General features: G+C 53.0%; 2 protein-coding genes across 2 annotated transcripts in view; both read right to left on the bottom strand.

The window, feature by feature from the left end:
• Positions 1–17,940, bottom strand: part of LOC144785725 (semaphorin-3F-like) — a 472,039-nt gene that overhangs the window by 302,795 nt on the left and 151,304 nt on the right. The gene's annotated exons all lie outside the window — the stretch shown is intronic.
• LOC144784925 (uncharacterized) lies at positions 6,536–16,321 on the bottom strand. The gene is made up of 3 exons (XM_078664036.1): positions 16,161–16,321; positions 8,237–9,775; positions 6,536–7,295 (listed from the first exon to the last, which is right to left on the bottom strand). Exons 1-3 carry the CDS (start codon positions 16,319–16,321, stop codon positions 7,232–7,234), a joined length of 1,764 nt encoding a protein of 587 aa, XP_078520162.1. The 3' UTR covers positions 6,536–7,231.

Here is a 17,940-nt window from a genome sequence, read left to right on the forward strand (position 1 = left end):
TCACTCTCTCACACACACACACACACACACACAGGGTCCCACTCTCACTCTCTCTCACACACACACACACACACACACAGGGTCCCACTCTCACTCTCTCACACACACACACACAGGGTCCCACTCTCACTCTCTCTCACACACACACACACACACACACACAGGGTCCCACTCTCACTCTCTCACACACACACACACACACACACACAGGGTCCCACTCTCACTCTCTCACACACACACACACACACACACACACACAGGGTCCCACTCTCACTCTCTCACACACACACAGGGTCCCACTCTCACTCTCTCTCACACACACACACACACACACAGGGTCCCACTCTCACTCTCTCTCACACACACACACACACACACAGGGTCCCACTCTCACTCTCTCACACACACACACACACACACAGGGTCCCACTCTCACTCTCTCACACACACACAGGGTCCCACTCTCACTCTCTCTCACACACACACACACACACACAGGGTCCCACTCTCACTCTTCTCTCACACACACACACACACACACACACAGGGTCCCACTCTCACTCTCTCACACACACACACACACACAGGGTCCCACTCTCACTCTCTCACACACACACAGGGTCCCACTCTCACTCTCTCTCTCACACACACACACACACACACAGGGTCCCACTCTCACTCTCTCACACACACACACACACACACACAGGGTCCCACTCTCACTCTCTCACACACACACAGGGTCCCACTCTCACTCTCTCTCACACACACACACACACACACAGGGTCCCACTCTCACTCTCTCTCTCACACACACACACACACAGGGTCCACTCTCACTCTCTCACACACACACAGGGTCCCACTCTCACTCTCTCTCACACACACACACACACACAGGTCCCACTCTCACTCTCTCACACACACACACCCACACACACACACACACACACAGGGTCCCACTCTCACCTCTCTCACACACACACACAGGGTCCCACTCTCACTCTCTCTCACACACACACACACACACACAGGGTCCCACTCTCACTCTCTCTCACACACACACACACACACAGGGTCCCACTCTCACTCTCTCACACACACACAGGGTCCCACTCTCACTCTCTCTCACACACACACACACACACACAGGTCCCACTCTCACCTCTCTCTCACACACACACACACACACACACAGGTCCCACACACAAGGGTCCCCACTCTCACTCACTCACACACACACAGGGTCCCACTCTCACTCTCTCTCACACACCACAGGGTCCCACTCCTCACTCTCTCTCACACACACACACACACACACACAGGGTCCCATATCACTCTCTCTACACACACACACACACACAACACTGGGTCCCCCCCCCCACACACAGTCCCTCACTCTGCAAGGGTCCCCTCACTCACACACAGGGTCACACACTATCACACAAAACAGGGTCCCACTCTCACTCTCCTCACACACACACTCCCTCAGCAGCTGTGTCCCCACTCTGCACTCTATCACACACTCACTCTCTCACACACACACACACACACACAGGGTCCCACTCTCACTCTCTCACACACACACAGGGTCCCACTCTCACTCTCTCTCACACACACACACACACACACAGGGTCCCACTCTCACTCTCTCACACACACACACACACACACAGGGTCCCACTCTCACTCTCTCACACACACACAGGGTCCCACTCTCACTCTCTCTCACACACACACACACACACACAGGGTCCCACTCTCACTCTCTCACACACACACAGGGTCCCACTCTCACTCTCTCTCACACACACACACACACACACAGGGTCCCACTCTCACTCTCTCACACACACACACACACACACAGGGTCCCACTCTCACTCTCTCACACACACACAGGGTCCCACTCTCACTCTCTCTCACACACACACACACACACACACAGGGTCCCACTCTCACTCTCTCTCACACACACACACACACACACAGGGTCCCACTCTCACTCTCTCTCACACACACACACACACACACACAGGGTCCCACTCTCACTCTCTCTCACACACACACACACACACACACACACAGGGTCCCACTCTCACTCTCTCACACACACACACACACACACACACACAGGGTCCCACTCTCACTCTCTCACACACACACACACACACACACAGGGTCCCACTCTCACTCTCTCACACACACACAGGGTCCCACTCTCACTCTCTCACACACACACAGGGTCCCACTCTCACTCTCTCTCACACACACACACACACACACAGGGTCCCACTCTCACTCTCTCTCACACACACACACACACACACACACAGGGTCCCACTCTCACTCTCTCTCACACACACACACACACACACAGGGTCCCACTCTCACTCTCTCACACACACACAGGGTCCCACTCTCACTCTCTCTCACACACACACACACACACACACACACAGGGTCCCACTCTCACTCTCTCTCACACACACACACACACACACACACACAGGGTCCCACTCTCACTCTCTCTCACACACACACACACACACACACACAGGGTCCCACTCTCACTCTCTCTCACACACACACACACACACACAGGGTCCCACTCTCACTCTCTCACACACACACACACACACACACACACACACACACACACACACACACACACACAGGGTCCCCCTCTCACTCTCTCACACACACACACACACACACACACACACACACACACACACACACACACACACAGGGTCCCTCTCTCACTCTCTCTCTCACACACACACACACAGGGTCCCACTCTCACTCTCTCACACACACACACACACACACACACAGGGTCCCACTCTCACTCTCTCACACACACACACACACACACACACAGGGTCCCACTCTCACTCTCTCACACACACACACACACACAGGGTCCCACTCTCACTCTCTCACACACACACACACACACACACAGGGTCCCACTCTCACTCTCTCACACACACACACACACACACACAGGGTCCCACTCTCACTCTCTCTCACACACACACACACACACACAGGGTCCCACTCTCACTCTCTCACACACACACAGGGTCCCACTCTCACTCTCTCTCACACACACACACACACACACACACAGGGTCCCACTCTCACTCTCTCTCACACACACACACACACACACAGGGTCCCACTCTCACTCTCTCTCACACACACACACACACACACAGGGTCCCACTCTCACTCTCTCTCACACACACACACACACACACACAGGGTCCCACTCTCACTCTCTCACACACACACACACACACACACACACACACACACACACACAGGGTCCCACTCTCACTCTCTCTCACACACACACACACACACACAGGGTCCCACTCTCACTCTCTCACACACACACACACACACACAGGGTCCCACTCTCACTCTCACACACACACACAGGGTCCCCCTCTCACTCTCTCTCTCACACACACACACACACACACACAGGGTCCCACTCTCACTCTCTCTCACACACACACACACACACACACAGGGTCCCACTCTCACTCTCTCACACACACACAGGGTCCCACTCTCACTCTCTCTCACACACACACACACACACACACACAGGGTCCCCCTCTCACTCTCTCTCTCTCACACACACACACACACACACAGGGTCCCACTCTCACTCTCTCTCACACACACACACACACACACACACAGGGTCCCACTCTCTCTCACACACACACACACACACACACACACACACAGGGTCCCACTCTCACTCTCTCTCACACACACACACACACACACACACACACACAGGGTCCCACTCTCACTCTCTCTCACACACACACACACACACACACACACACACACAGGGTCCCACTCTCACTCTCTCTCACACACACACACACACACACACACACACACAGGGTCCCACTCTCACTCTCTCACACCTTGACACAGACTTTAACTCTCTCTCTCTCTCTCTCACACTCCCCCCCCCCCCTCACAGGCCATTCTGAAGCAGTTGTTTCTATTCCCAGCCTCTGCCCCCCCCAGCAGTGGGTTATCCCAGGAATGGAGCCCCCTCTCGGCTGCCTTTGGTCTGCCCCCCCCCCCCCCCCATGAATGCCTCTGCCCCAGAGCCCTTTGTGTCTCCACGCTTAGCTCTGTCAGGGGGGGGGGTTGCTGCAGTCAGCTGCCCCCCCCTCTTCTGACCCCCCCAGGCTCTTTGTGTGTCTGCTCGGAGGAATGCTCTGGGAGTCAGGTGGGGGCTCAGCCCTCCCCCCGGGGTCTCCCTGCTCACGAGCCACTTCCAGGTGCAAAGCTCCCCACGACCTCTGACCCCTGCCCCGGGCCTCAGACATTCATGAGGGGCATTGAGGGGAAGAATGGGGGCGGGGGGGGGGAGCCCCCGGGCACACTCTGACACCTTCACAAGAGCCGGATTAGACACGAGTCCCCCCCCCCCACCCCCCCCCCCCGCCCGGGGCAGCCCCAGCTGAGGAGGGGGGGCAGAGAGGGCCCCCCCTCCACCGCCCTCCACAGACAGAGGGGGGGGGGGCAGGTGGAGGGCGGTGGAGGCTCAGGGACAAGCATAGTGTGGGGCGGGGAGCATACAGACATAGGGCCCCCAGCTGGGGGTGGGGAGGGCAGAGAGTCTCAGGCTGAGGGCAGAGACAGAGGGGGCAGGTGGAGGGGGGGGATCAGAAACATGCATAGTGTCGGGGGGGGGGCAGAGGTATACAGACATAGGGCTCCAAAGCAAGATCAGGATCCCCAGTGTGCCTACAGCTGGAGAGGGGGGGGGGTCCAGAGACACGCGTGGGGCACAGGGGGCACAAGCATGAGGTACAGGCGGGGCACACGGGGTACATACAAGCCCTGTGTACAATACACACGGGATACACAAAGATGTATGGTCGGGGTACACGGGTACATACAAGCACTGTGTACACGGGTACATACAAGCACTGTGTACAATACACACGGGATACACAAAGATGTATGGTCGGGGTACACGGGTACATACAAGCACTGTGTACACGGGTACATACAAGCACTGTGTACGATACACACGGGATACACAAAGATGTATGGTCGGGGTACACGGGTACATGCAAGCACTGGGCACATGGGTACATACAAGCACTGTGTACACGGGTACATACAAGCACTGTGTACACGGGTACATACAAGCACTGTGTACACGGGTACATACAAGCACTGTGTACACGTGGGGGCACACAAGGTACATGCAACCACTGGGCACATGGGTACATACAAGCACTGTGTACACGGGTACATGCAACCACTGGGCACATGGGTACATACAAGCACTGTGTACACGGGTACATACAAGCACTGTGTACACGGGTACATGCAACCACTGGGCACATGGGTACATACAAGCACTGTGTACACGGGTACATACAAGCACTGTGTACACGGGTACATACAAGCACTGTGTACACGGGTACATACAAGCACTGTGTACACGGGTACATGCAAGCACTGTGTACACGGGTACATACAAGCACTGTGTACACGGGTACATGCAAGCACTGTGTACACGGGTACATACAAGCACTGTGTACACGTGGGGGCACACAAGGTACATGCAACCACTGGGCACATGGGTACATACAAGCACTGTGTACACGGGTACATGCAACCACTGGGCACATGGGTACATACAAGCACTGTGTACACGGGTACATACAAGCACTGTGTACACGGGTACATGCAACCACTGGGCACATGGGTACATACAAGCACTGTGTACACGGGTACATACAAAGTCAAAAGGTTTATTTGTATTGGTACTCGACAGAGGACCACAACATTTTTACATTTTACATGTTTAAAAAGAATTCAATTTTGTCAATATAAAGATAAAAAAGATTTATACAGATTGTAACAAACAAATTTATTCGGAGGTTGCTTACACAGAGCTAAGAATTCTCTCCCCATTGTGATTCTACAGGAGCGAAGTATAGGGACAAGGTATCTTGTACGGGCTAGGGTTACTTTATGATTTGGACATACGAATAGTACATGCTCTAAAGTCTGATCACCCCCTGCACACAATATACATATTGGAGATCTTCCCGGAAGCCATCTTGAGGTGTATGCTAATACAGGTAAGATGCCCAATCGAATCATGGTGATCGCCCTCCTTGCGCCATGTGTCAAGGTGAACCCAATGTAAGACTGGCTTTGCTTGTATTCTAGTAAGTCTACGAAGGGTTTATAGGTGGCTAATTTGTTACAGTGTAAGGAGTCCAATTCGTAACTCAGTTTTGGGGTGAGACATTTTAAGAACAATTTTAGTTGTGCCGGTGACCAAGTTAGCAGCAATTCTGTATCGCGCAAGAAAACATTGTCCACACCTTCTTTTAGGAGCAAGAAAGGCCACTTTTATTTTAGGACAGGTGCATCATCAATATCATAAACATATTCATTATTTATTTATTATTTACATAATTCAACTCTACAGTGAGCCTACGAAACCTAAATCCCAAAACCCCGAACAAACTCCTGCCTACTAACCCTAGCCTACCCAACGCTACCCTTCAGGATGGCCAACCCGCTCCAGGCTGCCCACCCCCACTAACAAAAACCCGCCACCCAGGAAAACCTTTAGCGTTTTCCTGCCCCACCTAAAGGAAAGGAAGGAGCACACCACAACTGTACTTGAAGAACCTTGCTAATCAAGTCCCTGAGTTCAAGGAGGTAAAAAGAGAGGCCCAAAGCTGAGAGATGCACACCGTCCTCACAAAATAAATGATGTTCAGATACTTGTAAATGATAATGGTTCAAACTGTATATCCCCCAATGTTGACAAAAAAGGCGCATTGTCCTGTTCACTTTCCGTCTAGCCTTTTCCAGGGCAGAATGGGTCCGTGCCCCACGCCAGTGCAAACGGGGCACAAACTCAGTCCATATGAGCATGGTGCTCTCCCATGTGGTTCGGATGATTTCCAGGTCCTGCTTCATTAATTTTAACAAGGTCAGCCCAGAGAGAGAAACCAAGTCATTCTCTCCCAAATGTAGCACCAGGAGATCCGGAGGGCCCCCCAAACACTGCGAAACCAAAGCAGCCAAGGCGGGAAAAAGCCCACCCCAGCGCATTCCCCCTGTTCCATGCCATGAGACTTCATGTGTCATACTGTTCAGGCCAAGTGATCTCCCACAAAGCTGGCTGGCAGCGGCTAAAGCTGCTCGTTTAATAAAAGAGTGCCCCAGTATCCACACCCTTCTTTTGCATCCGGCGACTGATAGCCAGGGACCTAGGAGAGAAAGAAATGTTAGACCAGCCAAAAATGCACTATTTCCTCACATACTTTTCACAACACTTGGAACGCCAACGACCAATGCGTCGGATCTGGGACCAGTCCCACCCCAGGCGGGCGGCCTCCGTCGCCGCACCAATTCTGAAGGAATGGGTACCAAACTGAACAGGGTCCTTCCCCAAACGCAACAAGACCTTACGTAATACAGCCAACAATTGAGATGCCACTATGGGACTACCATCCGCATGACAAAATATGGACCCCTGTAGAAAATGCGGAGAGGACACAAACCCTTCCCATTCCCCAACCGGGCAACATGCAGAGACCCCACTCCTACCAAGGAACACCCACTTACCCCTCCCCATCTGGTCGGTTTTGGATGCCCGCAGCCAAAGTCGCACTCTGTCACTTTCCAACACCACCTCACCGCTGGTCATGCCTACCCTGCCCCGCAACCCCAGCAACTCTGATGCCCGAAATGCCCCAAAGAACAACCACACAAAACACAAACGAAATTTGGCACACTCAAAAGCATCATGACAACACACCTCCAGTTCCGGCAACATCAACTGGAGCAATTCAAACGTCACGGGCTGCCGGAGCTGCTGACCCCCAGCCCGGAGCCTGGCCAAACCTTTCAACAATTTACGAACCAACACCCCCCCAACCGGATCCCTCCCCCACCAAAGCTGTCCATAAAAAGAAACCCCAGCCAATTTACCCGAAATGGTAGTGGGCGCCAGGCCTTTGTCCGCCAGATGTAAAACAAACTGCAAGATGCATTGTTCATCAGACCAACCAGCCCTGAACGGCCCCATCGAAACCTTGCAAAACTGCAGAAACTCAGACCAGGCTTTCACATAACCCCGCCTGGTGGATTCAGCCACAGAATTTTCCACCAAGTGGTGAACCCTCAATCCCCCAGGTCCCATACGTACTGTGGGATCGGTGTTGGTGCCAGGTCCGCCCCAGGAGCTAACTTGCGGAACTCGGACCACTGAAAGCGAGACAAAGAGTCAGCGATGCAATTAGAAGTACCAGGAACATGCCGCGCTTTAAAGACAATATTCAGTTGCAGACACCGCAGCATGAATGCGCGCAGGAGCCGCAAAACCCGCAAATCGCGAGCCTTTTGGTGATTGACAAGGTGTACTACAGCCAAATTGTCCACGTGAAACAAGACGGAACGATTCTGAAACTCATCCCCCCATAGGTGCAAAGCAACCAGCAGCGGGAAGAGCTCCAGAAACGCAATGCTGCGACCCTGATCCTTCCAGTGCGCCGGCCAGCCGGCCGCGCACCATCGACCTTCCCAAAATATTCCGAATCCGTGAGCCCCTGACGCATCAGTGAACAACTGTACTTGCCACACCATGTCCTCATCCGCAAAAAACAAGGACACGCCATTAAAGTCTTGCAGAAAACGAAGCCAGACAGTCAAATCGGCACGCACAGCGGTGGTAATGCGCACCCTATGATGGGGAAGGCTTGCTCCGGACATGGACAGACCCAGACGTCTGCAGAACGTCCTGCCCGCCCGAACAACCCGGCAAGCAAAATTGAGATAACCCAACAACTTCTGAACAGTTTTCAAAACCACTTTCCGCTCCCCCAACACCAGATGTATGAAAGCAGACATTTCCTTCACTTTAGCCACAGGCAGTCTCGCCACCATAGACAGAGTATCAATTTCGATCCCCAAAAAAGTCAGGGACGTACAGGGACCCTCTGTCTTGTCCGGCGCCAAGGGGACACCCAATTCCTCCGCTAGAGCCTGAAAGATGTTCAAAGCCGACTGACACTGCCCAGAGCAACCCTCCCCAATGAAAAGAAAATCATCAAGGTAATGACAGACCAACGCGTGGCCACTGACAAAAGTGAATCGCCACTGCAGGAAGGTACTGAAGGTTTCAAACAGGGAGCATGACACTGAACAGCCCATGGGCAACACCCGATCCACGTAGAAACTACCATCAAAATGCATTCCTAACAGACTGAAATCCCAAGGATGAATGGGCAATAGCCGGAAAGCCGACTGAATGTCGCTCTTCGCCAGCAAAGCCCCAACACCAGCCGTGCGCACGAGCCGTAAGGCATCGTCCACCGAAGCATAAGTGACAGTTGAGTCAGCTGGATCAATAAAGTCATTGATTGAGGAACCCTCGGGCCAGGACAGGTGATGAATAAGACGAAACTCCCCTTCCGCCTTCTTGGGCACCACGCCCAGGGGTGATACAATCAAGTCAGGCAGGGGACAATGCACAAAAGGACCAGCAATCCTACCAGCCGCAAGCTCTGCATCCAGTTTCTTCCGCACCACATGTGGACTCTCCTTCGCAGACTTCAAATTATCCGACCACCTGCCCACCCTGGGTCCCTGATACCCAATCCGAAACCCAATTTTGAAGCCCCAAGACAAAATCTTAGCTGCCTCAAAATCCGGATAATCCACCAGCCAGAGGTCGAGAACCTCCTGCCTAATAGGAGTAGGGGCCCTTGTAAACAGACTGATGGTGCTGCCCCCTGCCCCCAGAACCCCGTCCCTGATCACCCCATCTCTGGCCGGGAAAACACTGGGTGAGGGCGTGCTTCCCTCCACACTGTGAACACTCATGTTTATACCTGCAAGCGGGTCTGTTACAGGAACCTCTGTTAAAATGCCAGCAAGTGCCAGAAGCGGCTGATTGACCTCTGCCCCAAACCCCCGCCCCAGACTGAGCGGGGCGAGCTGAAAAGGGCCGATAAAACACAGGTTGCCCGCTAGCTGTGTGGGTCGTAGCAGGAGGGTTTGCCGATGCCATCCATTGCAACCATAACTCAGAGTCAACCGCACCCCACGAACGCTCAGGAAAAGCGGCCATGCGCGCCCTAAATTCGTCATCGTAGGACAACCAAGCAAAGCCTCCAAAATAACTGTGAGCCTTGCGGATGACATCTGCATATTTAAACATGTCTATCGCTTTCTCAGGATGACGTTGACAATAAACGCTGGCATAAATGAGAAAGGCCGAAGTCCAATTCTCTATGGACTTCGGAACGCGAGGCCTCCGAGCCAATTCTAATTCCTCCTCTTTCGACCCTTCTTTTGCCTGGACATCCCTGTGGAGAAGACGAAAAACATCTACAAAAGCCCCAGACCAGATCAGATTCTTTGTTTTTTCAGATAAATGGGACCCCAAGGGCATCCCCACCCCAGAATAAGGCAACTTTTTCGGTAGGATACTATCCTCCGTTACCCGAGTGGCATCCACCCCGCCATCCCCCGATATAGAAACTTCTTTTGCAACTTGCACAGTAGAAACATTTGAAATTACGGGCCGCTCAAGCCTCGGTGCCAGAGCGACTCGCTCAACCACAACCCCATCACCCGTACCACAGGATCTTGTACTCTTAACCGGGAGACTCTCCCTAGGTTGCACATTTGAAATTACGGGCCGCTCAAGCCTCGGTGCCAGAGCGACTCGCTCAACCACAACCCCATCACCCATACCAACAGATCTTGTACACTTAACCGGGAGACTCTCCCTAGGTTGCCACACTGACCACCACCCATCCTTACCTCTTGGTAACTGCTCCGACTGCTGGGCGACGGCCCCACGATCCCGCTGAGAAGGTCCAGACCACACTGCCCCTCGTACACCTGCAGGGTCCGCTCTAGACTCCTGCAAAACACGAGAAACAGTGGGTTGCCCCAACCCACCCCCCTGGGCCCGTGCTGCCAAAAGCCCAACATCTTTGTCCCTCAATTCCCCCTCTTCCAACTCATCATCATGAAAACTCCCACCGAAAGCTGCATCAGAAAATTCAACTTGATTACTTCCACTGGGCATAGCCCCATCACCAATACCCCCATCATAAAACTGCCAATCAATGGTCTGAAAGCTTTGTGGACAGAAAACTGTAGAAGAGGTATCCGCTCCAGATAGCCCCCCTGAAAGCCCACCACTGGAAACAGCCGTGGGGACAGTTCCCGGGCCCGTAGAAACTGCCAACAGCCGCCCAGCCGAAGGCGCAGATTGAAAACTGCTGCCGCTCAAGCCAGACGATGAAGGGTGCGCGACAACATGGTCCCTGAAAGCTGAACCGCAATTTTCCCCCAAGGGACGGCCCACCGACGCCAGACCATGGACACCTCCCGACCCAGTCGATTGACCCCCCAAGTGGCCACTTGGCCGCCCCCTGGGGACCGGGAACAAGGCTTGCCCCGGGTACTGGGGCGCCCCCTCGTTGAACAAACCCCTCATACCAGGAGCCGGGGGCGTGGGGATGGCAGCCCGAGGGCCAGGCAAACCGGCTGCCACAGCCGCAGTGGCCGGGGGGGGCAGCAATCTAGAGACAGTGCCCACTGGAACCACAGCAGGGGCAGGAGTGGGGACCACAGGAGGGGTTGGAGCCGGCAATGCAGCAGTGAGTGGCCCAGCACCGGCGTCACCCGTGTGCGGGGAGCCAACATCGCGGGGGGGGGCAGGGCCAGGCCCCAGCATGGCAGGAGAGAGCATAAAACACTGGCCATTAAGCCACAGGAGTGGGGAAACCCCCCCCGGAGAATTGGGCACCGTAACGGCAGGGACTACAGGCATACCGGCAGGGGGAGGGGTCGGCGCGTGCCCAAGGGAGTCCAGGCTCCGCCCCCGCTTTGGTTTAGGGCCCGCCTGCAGCCTCCCCGTCTTCCCCGAGACCAAGCCGCCTGAACGCGGAGCTTGACGGCCCGCAGAACGCCCCCGCCTCCCCCCGGGCGCCCCGCGGGAACCAGCACCAAGTAACTGGAATGCACATACCTGCTGGGGGGCGCCCGGGTCACCCGGCGGGGGCTCCACTGCAGCGACCGGCAAAACGAGCATGTGCCCGTCCGCAGGCGTGGCCGCCTCGCCGTCTTCCTCCTCCTCCGGGCCCGGGGTTAAACAAGCGTCCACGGCCCTGGAAACGCCCTCGGAAGCCTTGCGAGGTGGGCGGGCCAGTCCGACCCACGCCTCCGCTGGGACACCCGGCCGCAGCAGGTCCTCGCGCCCGGCATCGCAGAGGAACCGCACGGCCCTCCTGACCTCCTCCACGTCCTCCATGTGGTCAGAGAAAACCCAGGTACGACAAATACACGCCGCAAAACAACCTCCCTACACGCCTCCCGCCACGCAGTTGCTAATCCCCGCCTGACTTCCCCTTTTCAACCCTCTGCTAATCAGCCCCCCACCTGTTGATGTTCCTCGCGCGAACCTGCCCAGGGAGAGACCGGCTCGCGCCTGGCTCTCCCTGGGTCCCCCCTTAATATTTGCCATACGAAATGCTACAGTCATGTTCTCTAAAAAGATTTGTTTTTTTAGCATCAGTCCCAAAAGTCTCTTTTTGCAGCAATGACCTTAAAGTGTTCTCTTTCGCGTGTAACAAATTATAGGCCCACCTAATTACATTGGCAATAGCTATAGCGTAAGAGCTTGTGATTGATAGTTCTAATCTCAGTGCTTGAACAGGTACAGCGTCTGAGACTTTCATAATCCTTCTTAAGACTTTTCCTTCTTTGCGATCCATAAAGACCCATTGCTTTATGGGAATGTACTCCGTCGCATAGGATAATACAGGTGGTATTTTTACTCTGTAAGTGTTTAACAATGAGGAAAAATGTCTGTTCCCTGTTGCGCTATAAAGTCTCTGGAGGGCCGAGGCATGTATATCAGTTTTCCTTTGTAAATTTGATACCTGTATTGTGCTTGTTAAATTTTTCGAAAGGATCCTGCCAAGATAGGGATAATTATCAACCTCTTCTATCTTATCTCCTCCTATCTTCCAGATATATTTGGCGCTTTGTTTTCTCCCCGAAAAGGCTATCACTTTTGTTTTCTTTATGTTCGGTACTAAGTAATTTTCTTTAGAGTAGTTATGCAGAATATCCAATGATGTTTGTAATCCGAAAGGAGTGAGATCTAACAGCACTATGTCATCAGCATAGAGCAATGAATGTATGCTTTGTGTAGCTATTTTTGGAGGTAAACTGGAGCCTAGTTGCAGGTGGTGAGGCAGGTCGCTTAAGTAGAGGGAGAATAGGATCAGGGCTAAGAGGCACCCTTGTTTTAATCCGTTCTCTGTTTTAATTCTTTTTGTAAGACCTTTTTCTCCCCCCATTTGGACTTGACACCAAGTATTGGTATGTAAGCTTACTATAACTTGTAGCAGTTGTTCGTGAATTCCAAACCTCCTTAATTTTCTCCATAATGTTGGTCGATCTACCCGATCGAACGCCGTAGAATAGTCTATAAATGCAGCGTAAACGACCTGGGTTTTTCGGGTTATATATTTATCGAAGATAACCTGGATAACTGCAATATTGTCTGTTACCGAATGTTTAGGTCTGAAGCCTACTTGAAACATGGGTATCAGACCCAACGAGAAGGCCCATTCTTTCAGGCGGTCTAGTACCTCTGCTGCAAATACTTTTCCCACAGCGTCCATGAGTGCAATTTGACGATAATTCCCTGCTTGAGTTCTGCTTCCCTTCTTGTGGATAGGGATATTAATGCTCCCCTGCCATGATTTTGGTACCTGACCAGTCTCAAAAATGTAATTAAAGAGGGGGTATAACAACTTACTCCATTCTTTCGGGGCGACTTGTAACACCTTAATCGGAATCTGGTCCGGGCCAGAGGCACCCGTAGTTCTTGCTTTACGTATATTGAGTTCAACCGAAATGGCTGTGGTTTTAGATAATGGACTCTTATCTTTTTCTTCGTTCATGACCTCGCTACTTTCATATAGTATTATTAAATTTGCTTTGTAGAGATCTAATAGATAAGATTCCCAGTCGTTCGGAGGGACAGGTATTGATTGTAATTTCTTTTTTGATCCAGTTATTTTTGCGATTAAAAACCAATATTTGCGCTGGTTATATTTACTTGCAGCTATCTGAATGTCGACCCAATTGCGATCTTGTAAAGCTTTTTTTTGTCTTTGATTCTCACGTCTCAGTTGGTTTTTCAGTTTATTTATTTCCTTCTTCGTAGTTGGCGAAGAATTAGTATATTGGGCGCGTATAAGTCTATTTAACTTTTTCTTTACTTCAGAGTTCTTAGAGGTGCGTTTATTTTTTTCTTCTTTATTCTTATTATTACCTCTTGCACCCGTTGTTGCCATTTTTAAAATGAGGTTTTTGAAATCCTTAATTATAAATTCGAAGTTTTCTATAGGATTTTCGGAGAATCTTTTCGCTAAAAGCTGAGAGTGATAGCTTCGCGCGCTACTACGAGCATCAGTATGCCCCTCGTGAGAGCCTCTCCCCCGATGGCATTGAGGCTTACCTCGCGGCGGTCCGCCCACAAGCGGTACCTGATGAGGTCCGCGATGCCCTGGATCTCCCCCTGACAGCTGAGGAATTGGGTGACGCGCTGGGTCAACTCAAAGCGGGTAAAGCACCTGGGCCTAGTGGGTTCCCCAGTGAATTTTACCGGCAGTTCCACCTGCAACTTGGGCCGCATTACAGGCGGGCACTGGAACTGGCTCGGGAGCGGGGTAGCCTCCCCCCGGACTGGCGTCACGCCGAGATCGTGGTATTTCAAAAGCCGGGCAGACCCCCCGAGCGCCACGAGTCCTACCGCCCCATCTCCCTTATTAATTTTGAAGCCAAACTCCTGGCCAAGGCGCTTGCGAATCGCCTGCTTCCCCACATTTCGGCCCTTGTTCACCCGGACCAGGCGGGATTCATGCCGCACCGGGCGACGCGACACAACATCCGGCGGGCGCAGGCGGCGATTGACGCGATCGGGAAAACTGGGGACCAGGCGGCGCTGTTATTGGCTGACATAGATAGTGCCTTTGACTCGGTCAGCTGGACCTACCTCCTCGCCCTCCTGCCACTACTGAACCTGGGTCCGGTTTTCGTCTCCTATGTGAAACTGCTCTATACCGATATCACCGCTTCTGTGCGCGTCTCTGGGGCGATTTCCGCGCGATTTCCCATGGCCAGGGGCACTCGTCAGGGGTGCCCCCTCTCCCCGTACCTCTTCGCGCTGGCCATGGAACCTATGGCTGCCCGAGTGCGCCAGGACGCGCTCTATCGGGGCTTCGTGTGGGGGACGGGCCACTCGGACCGCATCGCCCTATATGCGGACGACGTGCTCTTCTTCATGACCGATTTACAACGTACAGGGCCTCGTGTTCTTGACATAATGCGGGAGTTCGGTCAGGCGTCGGGGCTCTTTCTTAACCCTCGCAAGTCAACCCTGTGGATTCTGGGGGGAGCTTCGGTGAGTTGCCAGTGGGCTGCGTCCCTTCAGGTGGCGGTCGATGGCATGAGGTACCTGGGCGTTTACCTCTCGGCCTCGCCTGCCGTGGCATGGGATCGTAACATCCAGCCGGTGTGGGACAGGGTCCAGGTTGACGTTAAGACCTGGACGCGTATGCCCCTTAATATCTATGGCCGGTCGGCTATCTTCAAAATGGTGGCCCTGCCTCGGCTCCTCTACCAACTGCAAAATCACCCGTATAAAATAGGCCCGCAGTGGTTCCGTGGTGTCAACTCGGTGCTGGGCAGATTTCTGTGGGCCGGGGGTGCTTCTAGGGTGGCACTGCGTACCTGCTTTCTCTCTGCCTACTGTGGCGGCTTGGCGTCCGCGGACCTGCTATCGTATTACCAGGCCTCCCACCTTCTAGTGCTCAACGAGTGGTGGTATGGGGATCGTAGCGATCCGGCCTATGCACTGGAACACTCCTTGATGGGAGGTGCCACACTCCACACTCTGCTGTACTCGGCCAGGCGGAGGGGGGCTTTGCCAAGGGTCACCCAGGTGGTCTTCGCGATCTGGCGGCAGGCTCTGCGCCGTATGGGGTGGTGGGGCAGGCTGACGGCCGAGACGCCGCTGTGGCATAACGGTCTACTACCAGCGCTGGCCTCCTTGTCCGGGTTCGGCGGCTGGGATGCGATCGGGATCTCGTCCCTTGGTAATGTTCTCAATGGAACCACACTTAAATCCTTCCAGGACCTTAGCTCCGAGTATAATTTGTCCAGGTCCCAATTCTTTCGCTATCTTCAGTTCCGCCATGCCCTTGGCCCCAGCCTGGTGGGGTTGGAACAGCTCCCCGACTTTAGTCCTATTGAGGCTAAACTGTTTATGGGCGACCTGGGCGACAAGAAAGTCTCTCAGATATACCGCTCCCTGGTCGTGAACTGCTCCCCCTCCCTCTCGACTTTGAAGACCTCCTGGGAGAATGATGTTGGCCCCTTGGATGATGACGATTGGCGGGAGGCCCTCGAATCCCCTCGTGGCGCAGCTATAGCCGTCCGTCTTAGGTTCATTCAATTTAAATACCTCCATAGGGCCTATTATACTAGGGAGCGGCTGTGGCGTGCGGGCCTCATAGCTGCCCCTGAATGTCTGAGGTGTGGTACTGAGAGGGGGACGCTCTTCCATACCGTATGGTCCTGTGAGAGGCTGACCCGATTCTGGGCGGGTGTGTGGGACTGCCTGTCGGAAGTACTGGGGTGGGACGTTCCCCGTACCCCTAGGCTGGGTCTCCTTCATATTCTGGAAAATGTTGGGGGTAACATTTACAAACGCCACCTACTGCTGTTGGGACTAGTGGTAGCTAAGCGTGATCTGGCCCAAGCATGGAAGAGCGAACGTGCCCCCCCCCTAAGTGCGTGGAAGGCTGGATTAGACTATCTGATGGGTTTAGAATTACCCGTATTTGAGGCCAGGGGGTGCCCCCGGAAACACTATAAGATCTGGAAGCGGTGGGCAGACTACAGGGGTCTGGACCTCGATCCCCCAGCTGATATTGATGATGTACTGGCCCTCGATGTGGACCCCGGGCCCTAGGCTGTTAGCCGACTCTGACTTCGATTTCCGTCTCCTGTTGCTGACTTGCGATCACGTGCACTGGGTTAGGGTGGGATAAGGGGTGGGTAGTGGGAAGGGGTGTTGGGGGATACTGTTGGGGATGGGTGAGTCGGGGGGGATTTGGGGCGTGCCCCTTTTGTTTCTACAAAACTCTGAGTTCACTACCATGCTTTTATCTGTACGTGTTGTTGACGGTCTCCTCCTGACTGTGGAGGGCTGTCCTGAATCTTGATTGAACTCTTAATAAACACGGTTTTGAAAAAAGCTGAGAGTGATCAATCGTTGTTGTGATTTTATCTAGAGTCGAAGAATTCCAGAAGATGCGTCTCTGTTCGCTTTTTATCATTGTAGTACTTTTATGATAGATAATATGACTGGCTTGAGAGGATTTAGGTATCCAATCTGTGGTTAAGTGCATTAATGCATGATCGCTCTCTTGGCAAAACTGGTTGAGCAAATACGAAACTGTATCTATCAGATCCATACTGCTAATAATGTAATCTATAATGGATAAAGTCCCATTACCCCGTCTGGTGTAATTTGCTGGAATGTCCCCCTCAGTATTGCCGTTCAGTATTAATCCATTTAGGTTAGTCAACGCTGATATTAACAATTTGCCTCTTTTGTCTGTTAGTATACCCTCAGGAAATTGTGGAATTTTAGTTTCCATACCTTCTTCTATGAACAGTTTTGCCCACCTGCTAATTTCGGAATTGGAAATTTTGCTATTAAAATCGCCCACAATTAAAAAAGATGAATGAGGATGATTTTCTGTTATCTGCATGATCTTTTCCATGATATCTAAAAATGTAATATCATGT

The sequence above is a fragment of the Lissotriton helveticus genome, chromosome 10 (assembly GCF_964261635.1).
Source record: "Lissotriton helveticus chromosome 10, aLisHel1.1, whole genome shotgun sequence".
NCBI lineage: Eukaryota > Metazoa > Chordata > Amphibia > Caudata > Salamandridae > Lissotriton > Lissotriton helveticus.